Here is a 23,407-nt window from a genome sequence, read left to right on the forward strand (position 1 = left end):
ATATAGAGAGGTAAATGATGACATCAAAAACATAAAAGGCGGGGAGAGTAAAATGGTAGAGTTTTTGTATGTGATCAAAGTTATCAGTGTAAAATAGACTGTGATACCTAGAAGACATTTTATGTAAGCATCGCAGTAACCACAAAGCAAAAAGCTATAGTAGATTCACAAAATGTAGAGAAAGGAATCAAAGCATACCACTATGGAAAATCATCAGTTTACAAAGGAAGGCGGAAAGAGAGGAAGAGAGGAACAGGGAATTATAAAACAGCCAGAAAACAATTAATAAGAGGGTATTAGTAAATCCTCACCTACCAATAATTAATCTAAATGTAAATGGATTGAATTCTCTAATCAAAAGAGACTACTATGAACAATTATACACCAACAAATAATCTAGAAGAAATAGAAAAAATTACTAGATAACATTATACTCAATGGTGAAAGGTTGAAAGCTTTTCCTCTAAGATGAGGAACAAGACAAGGGTGCCCACTCTCACCACTATTATCCAAAATAGTACTGGAAGCCCAGCCAAAGCAATCAGACAAGAAAAACAAATAAAAGCATCCAAATCAGAAGGGAAGAAGTAAAATTGTCCTTGTTCGCAGATGATAAGATCTTATATACAGAAAATCCTAAAGACTCCACCAAAAATGTTAGAACTAATAAAAAATTCAGTAAAGTTTCAGGTGCAAAATGTAAATTCTCAGGCTGTGCCTACTAAAACAGAAATCTCTTGTTTTACCAAGGCTTCTAGGTGATTCTCTTGCCCACTAAAGCTTGAGAACCACTGTCCTTAGCATGTAAATATCAAATGTCATAACAAAATAGTAGAAGTAACATCAGTGCTTTGTAATGACAGTCACTCTGGAAATGGGGAAAGGGAGAACGTTCCCTGACTGATGTAGCCACGTGGGACCCAGCAACTCAGTGGTCTGTTGGGTAGATTAAAGAGCTATGTCAAAATAGGGCATGAACCTCTGTTTGAGAGATAACATCTAAAGGAAAAAAAAAGCAACACAATCCTTTATTGATACTTCCATTCCCAATGTTAAGTCACATCCTTTTTTATTTGGACACATTCTCGGTTTTATGATCTTATCATCTTTATTAAATCCACATACTTTCATGGAGTGAATAGTTTTGGTGGATTTCAACAACAGGGTTGGCAGTGGGTCTAATAGGTTCTTATTTGAAATTGATTTAAGTGGAAAATCTCTTAACAAACATTTGTGACCAGATCCTGCTGATGCTGAATGGGAGAAAGTAGAATGACTATGAGTAATATTTTACTTCTGTCTCAGTGGCCTAAGTTATATTTTGTTAATCCCTTTTTTGATTTACACCATCCTTGGCCAAACTGTCCCAGAGTCTGTCTACATATGACTGGGCTGAGGGAGGTTAGGACTATGAGGAATAAGATAAGGAATGAGAGGCTTTATTTCATTGACATAAAATAGCTACACTTCTTCTTCCTCTCAAGAAATAAAGCCTTGAAGTCATTGCTACCCGCTATCTATCAAAAGTTCAATTCAGAGAAATAATATTTGAAAATCATTTGAGGGACACCCAGTCCATCTGTTTCTCCAGAGGGCTTCAAATATCCACCTGGATTCAGCCAAACCAGCAGAGAGAGGCAGCAAGTCCATAACTAAATGATATTGCATCAGTCCCTTATCAAAATGCATGTATGAATTACGCTTTCATGCATTGTCATTCCCGATAATAGGGACGCTGTCGAAAAGAATCCTGTGAAATGAGTCATAGCATATCAGATGAAAATGTTTTAAGGATGCTGTTCATTGTATTATTGAGTCCTTTTTATGAAAAGGACTCATTGAACTTTGTAACAAATCATAGTTCCCTTTATATGTCATCTCAAGTTTGATTTTAAGCATCCTGAAGGTATATATGTAGATATACATATATACGCATTTATATATATATATACACACACACATACATATATATACTTATATACAGATGTGTCCCTATTTACGATTGACTTACAATTTTTTGACTTTATGATGGTGTGAAAGCAATATGCATTCAGTAGAAACCATACTTCAAATTTTGAATTTTTATCTTTTCCCAGGCTAGCAATATGGGGTACAATAGTCTCTTGCCATGCTGGCTAGTGACAGCTTCCAGTCAGCCGCGTGATCATGAGGGTGAACAACTGATATACCTACAACCATTCTGTACCCAGACAACCATTCTGTTTTTCACTTTCAGTACAGCATTCAATAAATTACCTGAGATATTCAACACTTTATTACAAAATAGGCTTTGTGTTAGATGATTTTGCCCAACTGTAGGCTAACATAAGTGTTCTGAGCACTATACACCAGACTGAGCTAAGCTATGATGTTCGGTAGATTAAGTGTATTAAAAGAATTTTTGATTTAGGATATTTTCAATTTAGGTTTATCAAGATGTAACCCCATCGTAAGTTGAAGAAGATCTGTACATATACATATATATTTGTATTCTACACAGCACTTGGAAAAATTCTTGTACCTAGTAAATGCAGTACTACCTGGTTGGCTAATAAATCACCTTGGTCCCTCTACCTGCCCATTTCCAACACTTTTTCCAGGGATGCAATTTGGCGGCATTGCTTTAGTCAGTACATAAAAACTGATAGAGAAGATATAATTAAAGAATTACCTTTAAAACTGTACTTTTTATTTCTGAAATAACTTTACCCCTGATATTCTCAAGTTGTTTCAACGCCTGCATAGCTTGCTGTAACTGTTCTTCGCAAAATTCATCTAGAGAATATGTTCGAGACCCATCCAGCTAATTAAATGATAGTAAACGTTAGTGCTGGAAAGTCAAAATTCATTTACAAAAGAAAAGATATAAAATATTTTGGTCATCTTTCCACGTCATAAAGAGGAGCATACTTTATACTTTCTTATGTATACATCATGCTTTATATACTATATGCAGCATACGTTCTTCAAATTCAAACACCCATATTAAATCTAACTAAATCTTGATAAAAGACAGAAAAATACATTATTATTTTAATTGTAACAAAGATTAAGCCAAAGGAGAGAAATTCAAGAGTCGATGTACTTTTGAATATCTATGAACCCAGGGGAACCACCAATCCCAGAAATTGCTTTTGCTTTTGAAGTCTCAATTATTTGTAAAACTTAAAAACATGAACACTAAATGTAGGATGAAGAGGCTAAAATTAAATAACCCAAATAAAGTAAATTTTATTTTGAATTCATTTGGAATCCACCCTGGAGAAATTTCCATCGACTATGCTATTGAACGTCCCTCTGGTAATACAGAAACAGAATGTTTCATCCATTCGTGTGTATCCCATCACTCTTCCTCCTTTCAGTATGTATTTGTTTTTCATACATCATGTTAATTCTCTTGCCAAAATACATTTTTATCAGTAAATATACAGACATCTTTATCCCTAGTTGTACTATAATGCTTTATACATGTATGCTTCCAAAAATAAAAAAAGATTGACAAGTACTGCTCTAGCCTTAAAATTTTGGATTAATTCTTTGTATTCTCCTTCTTCTTGTCCCACATCTGTTTACCAGGTCCTGATTTTTCCAGTAAAGTATGTCTCAAAATCTGCCTTCCTTTCTGATCTCACTGCCAACATCCTAACTGAAGTCCTTATTGCTTCCATCCGCATTATTCCAGTACTATACTGACCAATCTCTTTAAGTCTGTATCTCCTCACTTTCAATTTTTCCCACAAACCAACATCACATTAATTTTTCTAAAATAACGTGTTCAGAAACTTTCAGTAGTTGTTCTTTAAGAATAGTTCTCAAAGTTTACTCTGCATAAGAATCACCTGAGGGACTTGTTAAAAATGTAGATTACTAGCACCACTCAATGCCCCCTCCCCCAAAAGGCGTGGAACACAAAAATTTACATTTTTATTAAGCACTCAAAATACTCCCCCAAAACACAATCATTTTTTTTTTAATTTTATTTATTTATTTATTTTTCCTCCAAAGCCCCAGTAGATAGTTGTATGTCATAGCTGCACATCCTTCTAGTTGCTGTATGTGGGACGCGGCCTCAGCATAGCGGGAGAAGCGGTGCTTCGGTGCGCGCCCGGGATCCGAACCCCGGCCGCCAGCAGCGGAGTGCGCGCACTTAACCACTAAGCCATGGGGCTGGGCCCACAATCATTCTTGAATAGGAAACATTATCAAAAGTCCCAACTCTTTAGCTGGTTCTGTGGCCCTGGATAAGTGACAATCTCTCTAGGACTTAGTTTGTCATTTGAAAGTGAAGGTTTGGGTAACATGATCCACGTATATTCTTTCCCTCCTAGTTCTAGACATTGCAGCCCTTTAAAGGTGTGCTTTCATCCCAGCCGAGTACACTGGCGTGCTCGTGAACTCCGTTCATGGCATTAACTGCTGAACAATCCCATCGCATGCATTCATAACCTGGCTTCATTCCCTGTATCTCCTCATCATCAATCCTCATTGGCGTCTGCGTCCCCAGTTATGCATAGCTCCCCAGTCCTAATGCACAGTTGGCCACCTTCGGATTCCTGATCCCAGGCTCCGTTCTCCTGGCTATGAATCTCTGTTCTCCCTTCATTTGACCCTGGCTTCTCCACAGTCTCAGAAACTCCTGCTCTTGCAAACTGTCCTCACAACAACCCCCACTAGGAGTGCCCCTGCCCTAGGGCAGGTTCAGCTCCTACTTTTCTCTTATTCTGTGATTCTTGGCCAGACATTCATGACCCAACCTAACTTTCAAATCAAACATATATTGAATGTTTTACTCATGTTCATATTCCTTACTTAACTGCCCTATCCCCTCCTCGCTGGCTATTCAAATCCAGATGGCCTAGCTGGTAATATCCTTCCTTCCTCAAACATGCCCTATCTTTAACTCCAAAGAAGGCTAATCTCTGCTTCCTCTGAATATCTGTGACATGACTGTTTTACACGTATTATGTGCCAGTGAAGATTCTTTGCCTTATATTTTACTACTTGGTGAGCTAAAATGATTAGCAAAACTCAGGGACTACCTCTGGAATTAGTTATTATTTTTATATGTAAAGAATTATCTCTTCCAGTAAACGGTAAGTAGATTGAAAATAGCAATGCTTCGTTTTTAACTTTGTATTCATCTCCTTTGCACAGCACTTTGCATATAACAGATAATTAAAAAATATTTATATATTGTCTAGAAAGGTTTGTTCCCGTTCTCTTGACGTTCTGGGGAAAAGCTGATACGGCCTAAGGTCTCCAGAAGAGTCCTAAGATCCTTTTTCTGTCACTCTTAGCATTACCATCCACTAGCATTTTAAGTGTAGACTTCAGAGATATTCTAAAGTGTCCTTTGCCTCACTGCCCATCATTAAGTTAATTGATAAATCCTTTCATTCAGCCATTCATAAAACAATTTAATATCACAGATTTCCTTCTACATTAAAACCATATCAAAAATACTCTTCCATGAAATGTCTCCTATTTAACTTGAATGTAATCCTTTTGAAACATTAATATTCTCATATAACTATACAAAATATACTTCATCTGTAGTGATTAATTCATCTTTCTTCATTAATTAAGTCTTTAATTTATTCATTCACTCAAAGACTATTTACTGAGCACCTACTACGTATCAGTCACTATACACAATCAATTCTAAAAACAAGCTGTTGATTTATAAATATTAATCTTATTACATGTGTACAGTAAAAACAACTAATTTTTGAGCCAAATGTCAAATTTATACTTTGTCCAAACCCTTTTAGTCCTTCTCTAAGCCTAGGTGACTATCAACTTTACTTCCAGTATCTCCCGCACACAGTGGGTAAGTGAAATAAAAGCTGCTCGAATCATGTTCAATTGTATATTAACCACTTAAAATTTATACTTCTATGTACTTAACATCTTTAAAAGAACTATTCTATATAAATTAAATTAAATCATTCATTAAGAAAGTCACTCTTTCTTAATTGTGGAACAGGAGAATTCATAAATTTAACCAAAACCTTTGAGTTGCAACTTATGACAATTTCTTGACAGGCAATACTGAGGGAAGAATAGCTGGTAACTATCAACCATGTATCAGAGATAATTGATTATTTATAAGTAATATTACATATTTAGAGTTTTGAAAATAAAGAAAGAGCCTCATAACTTGGACTAAGTGTAAGGAATAAATTATTTATAAGGAATGTTGTTAACTATTAAAATTGACTACCCAAGGGAATAAGGTTCTTTGCAGGTATTTTAGAACATTAGTCATCCATAGGGATGGTTTACTCATAGATCTAGAAATCTGTATTTCTTTGATTCAAAACTGCATTTGTTCTACCTAGTTTCTATATACCAATATTAGCTTATAGCAGTAAACGTTGACCTACCTTTACAAGGCATATGGCAGATGGATTATCTTCCTGTTCATTACCTTTTTTGAGACTAACCGCATCTTCACAAAGTCCCTTTATATAAAGCAAACAGCCTTGAAATAACTCATCAGCCCCAAAAAGATGGCGGGACAAAAATGACCTGAAAGTTAAAAAATTTCCACAAACTTATCTCTCATTCAAAATGAATAAAATTAATTTAGAGATAACTAGTATAATTTGTTTCAAATGCCTATAGTTAACATGTATTACATCTACCACATTTTAAATGACGTGGATAAATATTAGTAAGCATTTGTTTCACTGATAATGTCAAAGGCAAGGTTTTGGTACTGGGTGTTTTGGGTAAGAACAAAATAGAAGGGGGAAACAAGTGATGATGTTATTCTGTTATGCCACTGGGTTCTAATAATTTTGAAATAGTAGGCAGTGATATCCAAAAGGAATTATATTTCCCCTATTTATTAAATTTAAATAAATTTTCTCAGTTTACTTCTCCCCAAATTACAGGAAAAAAAGTTAACTAGATTAGGAACCATTTGGAGAATGTTTCTTAAATTCTCCAACCACCTATATCCTAAAATAGAGAAGAGGAGCCCTTTTCTTCTCTCTGCCCCTTTCTAGTGGTCTGAGGATGGTCAAAAAGGTGAGACAAATCACTGCTAACAACACTGGAAAGAATAGAAGGACAGAATTGTAGGAGAAAAGAGCAGGGTGGAAGAGATGAGACTTCTTGAAAACTGGATCAAGGAAAGCAAACATCCCTGTGCAACTGTGTACACAGACAAGAGGGGGCCTTCTGCCCTTCCTTAATCCCTTGTGGAGTGGCTGATTTCTACAGGTTGTCAAACTCACAACATACAAAAAAACGTAATGATCAGAAATTAGCTTTTTCTGTCTTTCCATTTTACAGAAGGAAAGCTTTATAGACCATGAAGCTAGTGAAGCTTAAGCTTCACGGGTCCTTTATTTTCACTGTCCCTTTCAAAGCCTTGTGTCATTTATCTTAAAGAAGACCTCAAATTATATAGGCTTCACATAACATGGAACTACTCCTGGATGTAGGATTTGTTCATTGACATTCCTCTAAGCATCTAGTACAGGGAGGAAGAGAGATCACACTAAAGACAAGTGGCACATTCCAGAAAGTAAAACATCACAAAAAGCACACCCAGTCTTGGAATTTATTAACAAGAGAATGATGATCAAAATTCAGGTAGTAATGAACTCATGTTACTCAGCATTGTTTAAAGCTTTCTTTTTTTCCTTTTTAAAAAATGTATTCAATTTGTTTGCATATTTTAACACAGATATGAGGAAACTAGGGAGGGTGCATTATAAAAATAATTATAGGCACGGCAAGCATGAAGAAATTTACAGTTGTAATGGCGAGATCTGACAAGAGCAAAATAATGCATCAATTGATGACTGAGTATAGGTGTTATGAGGAACTCACCAACAAATTTCCATTCTATTGTACTAGAAAATTCTTTAACACATTCTCCAAAACTTGACTCACACACAAGATAGAACTGGTTGGCATTAGACAACATATCACAGATGTCTATTAAAGCTCAAGTCCCGCCTTCTAGGCAAATGGAGTAAACGTACTTTTCACTATTCTTCCCACTAGGTACAACTAAAAACTCTGGATATTATATATATAAAGCAAACATAAGAAGGCACTGAAAGGTAGAGGAGAGAAGGTGAACTGGCTAGGAATAGCATGGTGGTAAGTTCCCTGGGTTTTCACTTGCCTTATATATCCCAGACTTGGAGTTGAAGAAACCAGCAACCTGAAAATGCCAACAGGTGCAGACAAAAAAGCCTGCTGTCTAGCTAAAAGACCAGGAAAGGGGCAGCCTAGCAAGACAGAAAACTTTTAAACAATGACCATTCTACTCCATCCAAATACCATAGGGAAGACAGAGGCCACAGGGAGAGCCTCGAGTTCCACCCTTGGCAAAGCCATAACGAGCACATCAAGCGCCCCCTGGGGGGTTTTCAGGAAAAGCTGCGTAGGGAGCTGGGACTTTCATCTTCACTGGGTGGTAACAAGCAAAGAAACAGAAAGTAAAACAGGGAAATAGAAGGCATAAAGAAAAACCAAATGGAAATTTTAGAACTGAAAAACATAATGACTGAAATAAAAAACTCAATAGATGGGCTTAAAAGCAGAATGGCAAAACAGAGAAACAAATCAGTGAACTGGAAGACAGAACAACAGAAATTATCCAATCTGAACAACAGAAAAAAAATAGACTGAGAAAAATGAACAGACCCTCAGGGACCAGTGGGACTCTAAAAAAGATCTAGCATTTGTGACTACAGTCTTAGAAGGAGAGGAGAAAGAGGGCAGGGCTGAAAAAATACTTAAAGAAATATGGATGAAAATGTACCAAATTTGTTAAAAGATGCACAAACATAGAGATTCAAGAAGTCAGGGTAACCTAAAACAGAATCAAGACAAAGAAGTCCACACCAAGACATATCAAAGTCAAACTTCTGAAAACTAAAGACAAAAGAAGAAATCTTGAAAGCTGCAAGAGAAAAACATCTATAGGAGAAAAACAACTGGAAAGACCATAGAGGTCAGAAAGAAGAGGCACAGATTTTTCAAACACTGAAAGGAAATAACTGTCAACTCAGAATCCTATATGCAGCAAAAATATTCTTCAATGAAGGAGAAATCAAGACATTTCTGGATAAAGGAAAAGTAAGAGAATTTGTTGCCAGCAGACCTACCCTAAAAGAATGGCTACAGGAAGTTCTCCAAACAGAAGTTAAAAAAAACAATAGAAGAAGGAAACCTGAAACATCAAAAGGAAAGCAAGAACATGATAAACAAACCAAACTGAATACATTTTTTTAAAATGTATAGATTATCCTTCTCTTGAGTTTTATAAATTATGTTAGATGAAGGAAGTAAAAATTATAACACTGATACAGTGCCAAATGTAAGTGGAGGAAATATTTAAGACAATTATATCATAAATGGGGAAGGAGAAAGGGACATAAAGGTAAGGTTTCTGTGATTCACTCAAACTAATAAAATGACACCGGTAGACTGTATAAGTTATGTCTATATTATGTTATACCAACAGCAACCAATAAAAAGCTACACAAAAGATTCATTCAAAAATACTATAGATAAATCCAAATGGAATTTTAAAAAATTGTTCAAGTACACATAGGAAGGCGGGAAGAAGAAAACAAACAAAAGCAGAGAGAACAAACAGAAACCAAAAACTAAAATGGCAAACTTCAGTCCTAATGTAAATGGTGTAAATACACCAATTAAAAGACAGAGATCAGCAGATGGATTTTAAAACCTGACCTAACCATGTGCTGTCTACAAGAAAGTAATGGCCAGCGGCAACCCCCTTTCTTGCAACCCCTCATCCCCATCGCTTGCTCCATCCACCCCTGCAGCAAAGGGCATCACTTTAACAAGGGGGAGGCGTTGAGAGACAGCGCAGGTCTCCCCATTAAAGCCCACCCAGGGCAGGAAAGTAATGAGGCCACAGAGTTACTTTATAGTTTCAAGGAGCAAGTTAACTACTAGCCTAATGCCTGGCATGTAGTAGATGCTAAATAGATAATCTTGAATAAAAAAAAAGACAAGCCGGAGAGACGTCAAGATGGTGGCGTAGGCAGACTCTGAACTCACCTCCTCCCGCGGACACAGCCAATTTACAACTACTCGTGGAAAAATTACCCCTGAGACAGAACTGAAAACTGGATAAGAGGAACTCCTGCAACAACGGACAATCCTAATTGAGGTGGAAGAGGCAGAGACTCCCTTCTGGAGAGGAAAAACGCCGCCTTCCTAAGCCACCAGTTTCACGGCCGCTGGAGCAACTCACAGGTACGCAGCCTCGCTGGAGGCGTGGGGCCCTGAACCGGGGAGCACCCCCGCTGTGGGCATTTTGTGGACCCAGCACAGTCGAGGGGAGTGGCATAATATCTGACTTAGCCTGCTACTAAAACATTGGGGAGCACCCCCAGAAAACCCGGTTCACAAAGAAATTAAAACCGGCTCTTAAAGGGCCCACGCACAAACTCACCCATTTCAGAAAGCAACCTAAAATCACCAGAAAGAAAGGTGCACAGTGCTTTGGTGAAAAGAGACTCACTTAATAGGCCCTGAGTGCATCTCGGTGAGAGGTGAGACCTCTCCAGGGACTGGGACATTGGCGGCGGCCATTGTTGTGGCCTGGTGTGGGCGTGCTGACACAGACGCCATTGGAGTTCTCCCTGAGGCCTGCTAGCCCAGGGTCTGCCCCACCCGCTAGAGCACCGATTTAATCCAGCTCAGCCAGGGCAGGCAGCCCACCCTAGAGACTGGCCCCACCCAACAAGCCCTCAGGCAACTTGTGGGCCTGCATAGATTGGTGACTGGATTCTCTGCAGCCTGGCAACTGAGCTGACTTCAGTGGGGCAGGGTGGGCACAGGCAGCGGGTGGAGAGTGTGGGGCGGTGGTGGAGTGTGTGGGGCTCCTGCTGTGGAAAGACTGGGTCTGCTTCGGGAGGTCAGGGCACACACACAGGGCAGGACTGTGTTGACTGTGTGTGTGGACCTGTGGGCGGCAGGGCTTCTCAGCTGCAGAAGACTTGTGCTTCTCAAAGACACACATAGGGTGTTTGCCCCACCTTCCAAAGCCTGAAAAAATTGGGTGCTCCCGTGCCTGAGGCCAGCCCCACCCAGCTGCAATCCTCAGAGAGCTGACAAGAGACTTAAAGCCTGGAGGCTTATAGCAATTGTCAGGCCCTGAGCCTAACAACCTGCCACGCTGGGGGCCTACTCACTTAAAAGAAATACTGCAACACAAATGGGGTATTAGAACTTGCAGCCAACTGTGCTGGGGATCCCCACACCTGATAAAGAGACTGAAGGACCCACAACAACTGCAAGCAGCTCAGCATTACAACAGCTGGCCAGGAGCATAACTCAGCCTCCCTGGGCGCCTACAGGGAGAGCAAACAGGCCACAACAGAAGGACACACGTAGCCCACATAGGGGTCACCCCTGGAATGTTGAGAACTGAGGGAAGCACACGGCAGGCCTCCTAAGCCACCGCTTACATAAGGTCACCTATCCAAGAGCAGGAGACGTAGCTGACCTACCTAATATGTAGACACAAGCACAGGGAAAGAGGCAAAATGAGGAGGCAAAGGAATACAGTCCAAGTAAGGGAACAGGACAAAACTCCAGAAAAGGAACTAAGTGAAACAGAAATGAGCAACCTCCCCGACAGGGAGTTCAAACTAAGAGTGTTAAGGATGCTTACTGATGTGGGGAGAAGAATAGATGAACTCAGTGAGAATGTCAACAAAGAAATGGAAGATATAAAAAAGAACCAATCAGAAATGAAGAATACGATACTGGAAATGAAAAATTCGCTAGAGGAACTCAAAAGAGTAGAGGATACAGATGAACGGATCTGTGAGCTAGACGAAAGACTAGAAGAAATTACCCAAGCTGAACAGGTAAAAGAGAAAAGAATTAAAAAGAGTGAGGGCAGTCTAAGGGACCTCTGGGACAACATCAAGTGCGCTAACATCCGTGTTATAGGTGTCCCGGAAGGAGAAGAGTGAGACAAAGGGGCAGAGAATCTATTTCAAGAAATAATAGATGAAAACTTCCCTGACCTAAGGAAGGAAACAGACATCCAGGTACAGGAAGCACAGAGAGCCCCAAACAAGATAAACCCAAAGAGGCCCACACCAAGACACATCATAATCAAAATGTCCAGAATTAAAGATAAAGAGAGAATCCTAAAAGCTGCAAGAGAATGTCAAGTTACATACAAAGGAAATCCCATAAGGCTATCAGCTGACTTCTCAGCAGAAACCTTACAGTCTAGAAGAGAATGGCACGATATATTTAAAGTGCTAAAAGGAAAAAACTTACAGCTAAGAACACTCTACCCAGCAAGGTTATCATTCAAAATGGAAGGAGAGATCAAAAATTTCCCAGACAAGCAAAAATTAAAGGAGTTTGTCACCAAGAAACCAGTGCTACAAGAAATGTTAAAGGGACTGATTTAAGGGGAAAAGAGAAGACCACAAATGGGAAAAATTATCTATTTCCATGATAAGAATGTAATGGATACAAATGGACAAAAAAGAGGTTAGATATGATATCAAAAACATAAAAGGAGGGAGGAGGGGAGTTAAAGAGTAGAGCTTTCAGACAGAGGTCAAACTAAAGAGACCATCAATTCTGTATAGAAGAAGCAAGGAACAGAGGACTACTACAACACTGAGGAAAAAAAAAAAAGTTAAAAAAGGGCAGTAAGTACATACTTATCAATAGCTACTTTAAACGTCAATGGACTAAATGCTCCAATTAAAAGGCATAGGGTGGCTGATTGGATAAAAAAACAAGACCCATATATACGCTGCATACAAGAGACACACTTCAGACCTAAAGACACTCACAAACTGAAAGTGAAGGGATGGAAAAAGATACTCCACGCAAATGGCAATGAAAAGAAAGCTGGGGTAGCAGTACTCATATCAGACGAAATAGACTTTAAAACAAAAACTGTAAAAAGAGACAAAGAAGGGCATTACATATTGATCAAGGGAACAATCCAACAAGAGGATATAACACTTGTAAATATCTACGCACCCAATGTAGGTGCACCTAAATATATAAAGCAATTATTAACAGACATAAAAACAGAAATAGACAGGGCCGGCCCCGTGGCTTAGTGGTTAAGTGCGTGCGTTCCGCTGCTGGCAGCCCGGGTTCGGATCCTGGGCGCGCACCGACGCACCGTTTCTCCGGCCATGCTGAGGCCGCATCCCACATACAGCAACTAGAAGGATGTGCAGCTATCACATACAACTATCTACTGGTGCTTTGGGTGGGAAAATAAATAAATTAAATTAAATTATAAAAAAAAAGAAATAGACAGTAACACAATAATAGTAGGGGACTTTAACACTCCACTTACACCAACAGATAGATCATCCAAACAGAAGATCAATAAGGAAACATTGGCCTTAAATGACACACTAGAAGAGATGGACCTAGTAGATATATACAGAGCATTCCATCCAAAAACTGAAGAATACACATTCTTTTCAAATGCACATGGAACATTCTCCAGGATGGATCACATATGAGGCCACAAAACAAGTCTCCATAAATTTAAGAAGATTGAAATAATACCAAGCATCTTTTCTGACCACAACGGTATGAAACTAGAAATCAACTATAGGAAGAAAATCAGAAAAGCCACAAATATGTGGAGATTAAACAAAATGCTACTGAACAATGGCTGGGTCAACAAAGAAATCAAAGAAGAAATCAAAAAATACCTGAGGACAAATGAAAATGAAAATATGACATGCCAGAACTTATGGGATACAGCAAAAGTGGTTCTAGGAGGGAAGTTTATAGCAATACAGGCCTATCTCAACAAACAAGAAAAATCTCAAATAAATAATCTAACAATACACCTAAAGGAAGTGGAAAAAGAACAAACAAAGCCCAAAGTCAGTAGGAGAAGGGAAATAATAAAAATCAGAGCAGAAATAAATAAAATAGAGACAAAAAAAATAGAAAAAATTAATAAAACCAAGAGCTGGTTCTTTGAAAAGATAAACAAAATTGACAAACCTTTAGCTAGACTCACCCAGATAAAAGGGGGGAGGCACAAATAAGTAAAATCTGAAATGAAAGAGGAGAAATTACAACAGACACCTCAGAAATACAAAAGATTATAAGAGAATACTATGAAAAGCTATATGCCAACCAATTCGACAATCTGGAAGAAATGGATAAATTCTTAGAATCATACAACCTTCCAAAACTGGATCAAGAAGAAGTAGAGAATTTGAATAGACCAATCACCAGTAAGGAGATCGAAACAGTAATCAAAAAACTCCCCAAAAATAAAAGTCCAGGACCAGACGGCTTCCCTGGTGAATTTTACCAAACATTCAAAGAAGACTTAATACCTATCCTTCTCAAACTCTTCCAAAAATTGAGGAGGGGGGAAGTCTCCCTAACTCATTCTACGAAGGCGACATTACCCTGATACCAAAACCAGACAAGGACAACACAAAAAAAAGAAAATTACAGGCCAATATCACTGATGAACATCGATGCAAAAATCCTCAACAAAATACTAGCAAATCGCACACAACAATACATTAAAAAGATTATACACCATGATCAAGTGGGATTTATTCCAGGGATGCAGGGATGGTTTAACATTCGCTAATCAATCAACGTGATACACCACATTAGTAAAATGAAGAATAAAAATCACATGAGCATCTCAATAGATGCAGAGAAAGCATTTGACAAGATACAGCATCCACTTATGATAAAAGCTCTGAATAAAATGGGTACAGAAGGAAAGTACCTCAACATAATAAAGACCATATATGAGAAACCCACAGCTAATATCATCCTCAATAGTGAAAAACTGAAAGCTATCCCTCTAAGAACAGGAACCAGACAAGGATGCCCACTGTCACCACTCCTATTTAACATAGTACTGGAAGTCCTAGCCAGAGCAATCAGGCACGAGAGAGAAATAAAAGGGATCCAAATTGGAAAGGAAGAAGTGAAACTGTCGCTATTTGCAGATGACATGATTTTATATATAGAAAACCCTAAAGAATCCACCAGAAAACTTTTAGAAGTAATAAACGAATATGGTAAAGTTACAGGATACAAAATCAACATACAAAAATCAGTTGCATTTCTATACACTAACAACGAAGTAGCAGAAAGAGAAATTAGGAATACAGTCCCATTTACAATTGCAACAAAAAGAATAAAATACCTAGGAATAAACTTAACCAAAGAGGTGAAAGATCTGTACACGGAAAACTATAAAACATTGCTGAAAGAAATTGAAGAAGACACAAAGAAATGGAAAGATATTCTGTGCTCTTGGATTGAAGAATTAACATAGTTAAGATGTCCATACTTCCTATAGCAATCTATAGATTCAATGCAATCCCTATCAAAGTTCCAACAACATTTTTCACAGAAATAGAACAAAGAATTCTAAAATTTATATGGAACAACAAAAGTCCCCGAATAGGTAAAGGAATCCTGAGAAAAAAGAACAAAGCTGGAGGTATCACACTCCCTGATTTCAAAATATACTACAAAGCTATAGTAACCAAAACAGCATGGTACTGGCACAAAAACAGACACACAGATCAATGGAATAGAATCGAAAGCCCAGAAATAAACCCACACATCTATGGACAGCTAATCTTTGACAAAGGAGCCAAGAACATACAATGGAGAAAAGAAAGTCTCTTCAACAAATGGTGTTGGGAAAACTGGATAGCCACATGCAAAAAAATGAAAGTAGACCCTTACCTTACACCATACACAAAAATTAACTCCAAATGGATTAAAGACTTGAATGTAAGACCTGAAACTATGAAACTTCTAGAAGAAAACATAAGCAGTACGCTCTTTGACGTCGGTCTTAGCAACATATTTTCAAGCACCATGTCTGACCGGGCAAGAGAAACAATAGGAAAAATAAACAAATGGGACTACATCAAACTAAAAAGCTTCTGCACAGCAAAGGAAACCATCAACAAAACGAAAAGACAACCTAACAATTGGGAGAAGATATTTGCAAACCATACATCTGATAAGGGCTTAATCTCCAAAATATATAAAGAACTCATGCATCTCAACAACTAAAAAAACCCAATTGAAAAATGGGCTAAAGATCTGAACAGACATTTCTCCAAAGAAGATATACAGATGGCCAACAGACACATGAAAAGATGTTCAAAATCATTAACTATCAGGGAAATGCAAATCAAAACTACAATGAGATATCACCTCACGCCCGTCAGAATGGCTATAATTAACAAGACAGGAAACAACAAGTGTTGGAGAGGATGTGGAGAGAAGGGAACTCTCATACACTGCTGGTGGGAGTGCAAACTGGTGCAGCCACTATGGAAAACAGTATGGAGATTCCTCAAGAAATCAAGGATAGAACTACCATATGATCCAGCTGTTCCACTGCTGGGTATTTATCCAAAGAACTTGAAAACACCAATGCATAAAGATACATGCAGCCCTGTATCATTGCAGCGTTATTCACAATAGCCAAGACTTGGAAGCAACCTAAGTGCCCATCAAGGGATGAATGGATAAAGAAGATGTGGTATATATACACAATGGAATACTACTCAGCCATAAGAAACGATGAAATCCAGCCATTTGTGACAACATGGGTGGACATTGAGGGTATTATGCAAAGTGAAATAAGTCAGAGGGAGAAGGTCAAATACCGTATGATTTCCTTCAATAAGTAGTAGATAATAACAACAATAAACAAACACATAGGGACAGAGATTGGATTGGTGGTTACCAGAGGGGCAGGGGGGAGGGAGGTGGGTGAAAGGGATAATTCGACACATGTGTGTGGTGATGGGTTGTAATTAGTATTTGGGTGGAGAACATGATGTAATCTATGTAGAAATAGAAGTATAATGATGTACAGCTGAAATTTATACAATGTTATAAACCAATGTTATTGCAATAAACAAAAAATTAAAAAAAATAAATGTATATATAAATAAACCACAGAATTTTCAAAAAGTAAATAAATAAATAGTAGTCATCATAAAAAAAAAAAAGACGAGCCAAAGACAACGAGAAAATGTTTATAAACCATGTATCTGACAAAGGACTCACATCTAGAATATAAAAAGAGTTCTTAAAAGTCAGCAGTACAAACAATCCAATTAGAAAATGTATAGAAAACATGAAGAGACATTTCACCAAAGAATTTATACAGATGGCAAATAAGCACATGAAAAGATATTCAATATCATTAATGATTAGGGAAATGCAAATTCAAGCCACAATGAGATATTACTACACATCTACCAGAATGTCTAAAACTAAAAACGAGGACAACTCCAAATGGTGGCACAAATGTGGAGAAACTGAATCACTCATACATTGCTGGTGGGAATAAGAAATGGTACAATCACTCTGGAACACTTTGGTAGTTTCTTAAAAAAACTGAATGTGCAATTACCGTATGACCCAGCTATTGCACTCCTTGGCGTTTACCCCAGAGAAACGAAAACTTATGTTCACACAAAAACCTCTATATGAATGTTTATCGCAGCTTTATCTGTAACAGACAGAAACTGGAAAACACCCAGGTGTACTTCAACAGGTAAATGGTTAAACTGTGGTACATTCATATCATGGACTGCTACTCAGCAATAAAACGGAACTATCGATATATGCAACAACCTGGAGGAATCTCCAGAGAGTTATGCTAAGTGAAAAGAATCAATCCCAAAGGTTATACACTGTTGATTCCATTTGAATAGCATTCTTGAATACAGAAAATTATAGAAATGGAGACCAGATTATTGCTTGCCACAAGTTAAGGAGAGGGTGGGAGTGGGAGGGAAGTGAATGTGGCTTGAGGTGATAGAAACATTCTGTATCTTGATTACATCAATGTCACTGTCCTAGTTATCATATTGTACTATAGGTTTGCAACATGTCATCACTGGGGGAAACTGGGTAAATGGCATATGGGATCTCTCTGTACCATTTCTCACAACTGCATGTCAATCACAATTAACTCAAAGTAAAAAGTTTAATAACAACAACAAAACTTGGCTGCTGGAGATCCTACAAGAGGGAATTAGCTGTCATCTAGCTTGTATGACTTAATTATTGCTCTTTTAGGAAGCAAAAAGTTAGATCAAGTGACCAAGGGAACTTATCATAGGTCCTTCATAGTACTATGATTTCTTCATGCCACAGACTGGTATACTGAGAAATATAATGTGTTTATTCTATTTATATATATAATAATATATAACATGTTTAATATACAATATTAATAGTCTTTTAAAAAAATAAGATGGGTTAAATTTAATCATAAAGCCTATGAAATGTGACTTTCCAATCGCTGAATGAAAATTAATTTATACCCACTTCCATATTACATAGATAAAATAAGGCTTCCTCTTGAAATTTTTATAAGTATATTGCATACCAAGACTCACCTGCTCTTCTCTGTCTTAATTCTTTTAACATTCAATTTCCAAGTAACAAACGATTTATTAAGTCTGAAAGGAAAAACATTTCTTACTATATTCATAAATCATGTATTTATATGGAATAAATTTAGTAAATTTAGTAAATTTATAGTAATACTAGAAAATTGTCTAGAATGTTTCATCCATCTTGAGTTACCTAAAGTAAATACTAAACCATATCACTTTTCTCCCGAACTACCAACAGAATATAGAGCAAAAAGCAAATGTAAGTAGAAGTCATTACAATTCTCACAGAGACATAATTAATTTAGTTGCAACATTCCAATAAATATTAAAACTATAAAAATATATTCTTTTCCTTTATACATTTATTGGCTTACTATTTTTAAAAGAGACTCATATTTCAAGAAGAGTCAAGATTCGATATTCAGTGATAATGAAAAGATACATTGATAAGAAATCATTGTATAGTGGTAAGTAAAAAATTAAGATAAAGTATGTCATTTTGATATTATTTCCTACTTATGTTTTTTTAAAAAAAGATGCATTTGTAATTTTAAAACTCAAAGGAACTATATGAGAAGAAATTGAAGTTTCCCTGGTGACTACCCATCATCCTTAACTTTCACACATGAAATAGACATGTTCGATTGTTTCTGCAAATCTCCCTCAACTTCTCTAAGTGAATATTGCCGCCTACTTTATGCACTTGTGGGACTAGTCTAGAGCCATATCACAATCTCTCCCTCAGTAACTTTTCCATCTTGATGAAAATAATCACTCTTAAATACACTGAGATGTGATTCTTGTTTGCCAAAGTGAGATTCTTTATGTAGTGGGAAAGAGCAAATGGGGAGGGAAGAATGGTGGGGAAAAGACTGCCCGATAGACCAACCAACCAGTCAGTCTTAGTGATGTCACTGGCTGATTTTGAATCAGAGAAGACGGAAGGCGGCCTGGAGCCATCCAAGCAGCTCAAACAGAATTCCATGGTGTCATTCAAACAGGCACAGCTGAGGCCTTAGAAATCAGAAATGCCTCAGAGAAATCTAGTAACTTGCCCTTAAATCAGGCTCCAAAGAGGCATTCCGAATAAATTCCTATCTCAGTTTAGTCCAGAGCCATAGAGGCATGGGACCTCAGGACTCTAGAAGATCCCTGGAAATCTAGAAGGGATTTTCCCCCCCAGGAATCAGAGGGGACCCAGTGATGGTATAATGGGTGCACCAGGCCACAGACGCTAATCCTCCAGCAAGTCTCATGAAGCAAAAAGCTAACGATGACGCTCAAGTCATCCCTGCACTGTATATGTGGCATCGCCACCTTAAGTCATTAACACTTCATATTTATCTTATTTTCCTATTTGCAATGTTACTTGTTACAATATTAGTGATAAAAATGTCATAAAATATATTAAAAATAAAAAAAATCTGCAAGTTTTAAACTAAAATTTAACTTATATTTTTCTTAACATGAATAAAGAAAATGAATCATTTTGACTGTGGACTTATTGATGCCAAATGTCATATAAAAAGATGATTCTTGTCCCAGTTCCTAACTGGGTTTCAAAAGTTCAATCAATGAAAATTATTTAGAGCAGAATTGACCCTGAGGATTTATTATAAGGCAAGGACAACAGTGGGAAGTCCAACATTGACAGAGTTTAAATAAATAGCTATAGAAAATAATACTTTGGATAGTATTGTAAGCTGATAATCCAGAATCAAAAACATGTACCATCACTGCTAGTGCCTAATTTACAGGGATGCAACTTCATATGTATTCTTGATCTACACTGCGTGTGACTTGGGTTCCAGACAATAACAGAACCAGCTTCATTTCCTACCACCCTCTTCAATTCTTCAGTCACGCCATTCCCACCTTCTAATACACACTAAACTTGTTCCTGCCTTAAAATTTTCAAACTTGCTATAGTCTCTGTCTGAAATTATTCTCTCTCAAGACCCCACATGGATGTGTCCTTTTCATTGTTTAGGTCTCTGCTTAAATACCACACCTCTGGCCATCCTAACTAAAGGAGCAACACACATACATGTCTGTTTTATTATCTTTCTGGCCTTTATCACGATCTGAAATTATCTTATTTATTTACTTATTATCTCTCTCTCCATTAGCATGTAAGTTCTATAGGATCAGAGACCTTGTAGTTTTTTTTACATAGTTGTATCGCCAGTGCCCATAACAGTGGAACAGAACAGGTACACAGGAAGTATTTGTTCAGTGAGTGAATAACTTTTCTGCCAAAAATTCAATTCACTTGTCTTAGAGGAGGGGCAGGAGGAGGGCAAAAGGGAGGATTAGGCGCATGTGTGTGGTGATGGATTGTAATTAGTATTTGGGTGGTGAACATGATGTAATCAATGCAGAAATAGAAGCATAATGATGTATGCCTGAAATTTATACAATGTTACAAACCAGTGTTACTGCAAGAAAAAAATTAAAAAAAAAAAAGTTCCTCAGCTTCTTAGTTATTTCAACTATTTATCATAATAAATGTAATAATTTAAAATATTATTGATCTCTTTTCCTAGTCCCCAGCAGATAGCAGCAGACCACAAGAAAAGACAGACATCAGAGAGAAAACAAAAAAATTGTAAAACTAGACACAAACACTGAAAGAACAACAGGCCGGGACTACTTTAGGAAGAATGCGAGTCCCGGGAATCCTGATCGGATGTAACGTAGTGTAACGTAACTTAGAACCAGATAACTTTTAAATGATGACCTTGAATAAACAAGCTGTCCCCAGCTCCCTAATTCTATTTTCCTTCGTAACATTTCATCTCTACCTGACATTTCACAAATTTATGTGTTTTTTAATCACCTCTCACCCACTATAATCTAAGTTCTTTGAGAGCAACACAATTGTTTGATTTGTTCAATATGGTATCTCATCTAGATATCTAGAATAACTCCTGGTTCTTAGCAGACTTCAATAAATATTCATTTAATGAATAAATGCATGATAAACAAAGATAAATTAAGGTAATTATAGTCAACTTAAGTTTGCTTGACTATAAAATATATTTTTCTTACAATATTTAGCCAAAAAGATTAAAATTAAGAGTTTTAATACTTAAGTGGGTAAGCTTCCTTAATCTAAAAGATTTTTAGGGAATACCCCATTCCCTCTCTAATTCCCCATAAAAATGACATTACTGTAGTAGAACTCAGATGTCATCCAGGCAGTTGCTATTTCAACAGGATCATACTACAAATTATTGATTTCATTTTCATTCATCTCACCGAAAATTGTAAAATATCTTGAATGGCTGTAATAAATAGTAACATCTTCTTTCTAATAGCCATTCCAAAGTAGGTACAAGTTCTATTTCTTCTACATCACCTATTTTAATAACCTGCAAATATAAAGCACAAAAACATGACTTTCTTTCTTTAAAAAAATGTGCTATTTTCAAGAAATTAAGAAAACCTGTATTTGGCTCATAACTACTAGCTTTCATAATTAAGCTTTTTCCATACCTGACCTCCACCACTTCATCTACGCCCAAACTTGATATCCCTTCACACACTGCTTCTATCCTTGCCATTTCTGAATGCTATTTCTTGTGCTCCAATAGAGAGAGGACAAGAGAAACTTCTTCCTCACCCTGAGATACTTTTCACAAACAGCTATTCATTTTTTGAGACTCATAATTTTCACATTTTCTGTAAAAGTAATATTTATGAACTTAATTTTTGTGTGTGTGAGGAAGATCAGCCCTGAGCTAACAGCCAATGCCAATCCTCCTCTTTTTGCTGAGGAAGACTGGCCCTGCGCTAACATCTGTGCCCGTCTTCCTCCACTTTATATGGGACACCACCACAGCACGGCTTGACAAGCGGTGCGTCGGTGCATGCCTGGGATCCGAACCTGTGAACCCCAGGCCGCTGAAGCAGAGCATGCGCACTTAGCCACTGCACCACGGCGCCGGCCCCTGAACTTAATTTTAACTACAGCAATGTAGTAGTTCAAAAGTGGTTAATAATCCCGCTACCCAGACACCCCATTTTGACATTCAAAGCTCACAGGCCCTTCACCATGAATTCTCTCTCTTCTCAAGAGTCCTTCTCCCCCATCCAAATGTTAACATTTTCTTAAATTTCTTCCATAAATAAAAGTATGCCTATATCAGCACATATGTATTTATGTGCATATTTTTGTTTATATAGAAGTCATTCCTTTCATTTTCAGTTGATAATGCGTATTAGAGATATTTCCATAGCTGCGTATACTTCATTCAGACGTGGTCCTGCCCAGGTATACTGAAAGTTTTGTTGGGAGGCTGGGAGCGCTGAGGAAGGCAAACAGGCGTTAAACAAAGTGCCATTAATAGTATAATGGGGGATTTCTACATCTGCCAATGAAGTGTCTGATAAATCTGAGAAAACACTCTTTTATTAATACTTGCCAGCAAATGCCTGTTGTCTAGTTCTTTCTCAAAAAAGTTACACTAAATATTAATACAGTACTTGAGAGGTAAAAAAAAATTCTTAAAATTGAATCTTCAAACCTAAATCTCTACAACAAAGAAAAAAAAAATCACTATTAAATAACTTTCTCCCAAGGAAGCTCTTAAGCATAAACTGTTCCTCAAGTGACCAGGTTTGTCTAAAACATACAAAGATAAATTTATCCAGCTGAATTCTAAATTGGGTAATATTTTCCCATTATGATTCTTAAAGCTGAAAACATCCATTGTGTTTTACCTTTGAGACAAATGAAGCAGTAATAATCCAAAATTCTTTGCAATGTCTAGCTCTGTAGGCAGAGACTACCTGAAGATCATATGGATTATAAAGGACTTTAGGATTTTTCCGAGGAAGGCAATATACAAATTCTCCATCATCTTGCAAAGGTTCCTGAGGTTAAAAAATATTTTTAATTAACTTGACCAAATTAAGTAATAAAATGGCTGAATAGATTACTCTGTAAATTGAAACAATTTTAATAT

General features: G+C 37.2%; 1 protein-coding gene across 1 annotated transcript in view; it reads right to left on the bottom strand.

Annotated features, from left to right (window-relative positions):
* DNAH14 (dynein axonemal heavy chain 14) overlaps positions 1-23,407 on the bottom strand; it is a 344,464-nt gene that overhangs the window by 296,115 nt on the left and 24,942 nt on the right. Inside the window, exons 5-9 of the mRNA XM_058533894.1 lie at positions 23,163-23,315; positions 21,699-21,811; positions 18,438-18,500; positions 6,387-6,531; positions 2,672-2,803 (exon numbers count right to left, since the gene is read on the bottom strand). Coding sequence (XP_058389877.1) covers positions 2,672-2,803; positions 6,387-6,531; positions 18,438-18,500; positions 21,699-21,811; positions 23,163-23,315 — 606 coding nt within the window. The remainder of the gene's footprint in view (positions 1-2,671; positions 2,804-6,386; positions 6,532-18,437; positions 18,501-21,698; positions 21,812-23,162; positions 23,316-23,407) is intronic.

This window comes from Diceros bicornis, chromosome 38, assembly GCF_020826845.1.
Source record: "Diceros bicornis minor isolate mBicDic1 chromosome 38, mDicBic1.mat.cur, whole genome shotgun sequence".
Lineage (NCBI taxonomy): Eukaryota > Metazoa > Chordata > Mammalia > Perissodactyla > Rhinocerotidae > Diceros > Diceros bicornis.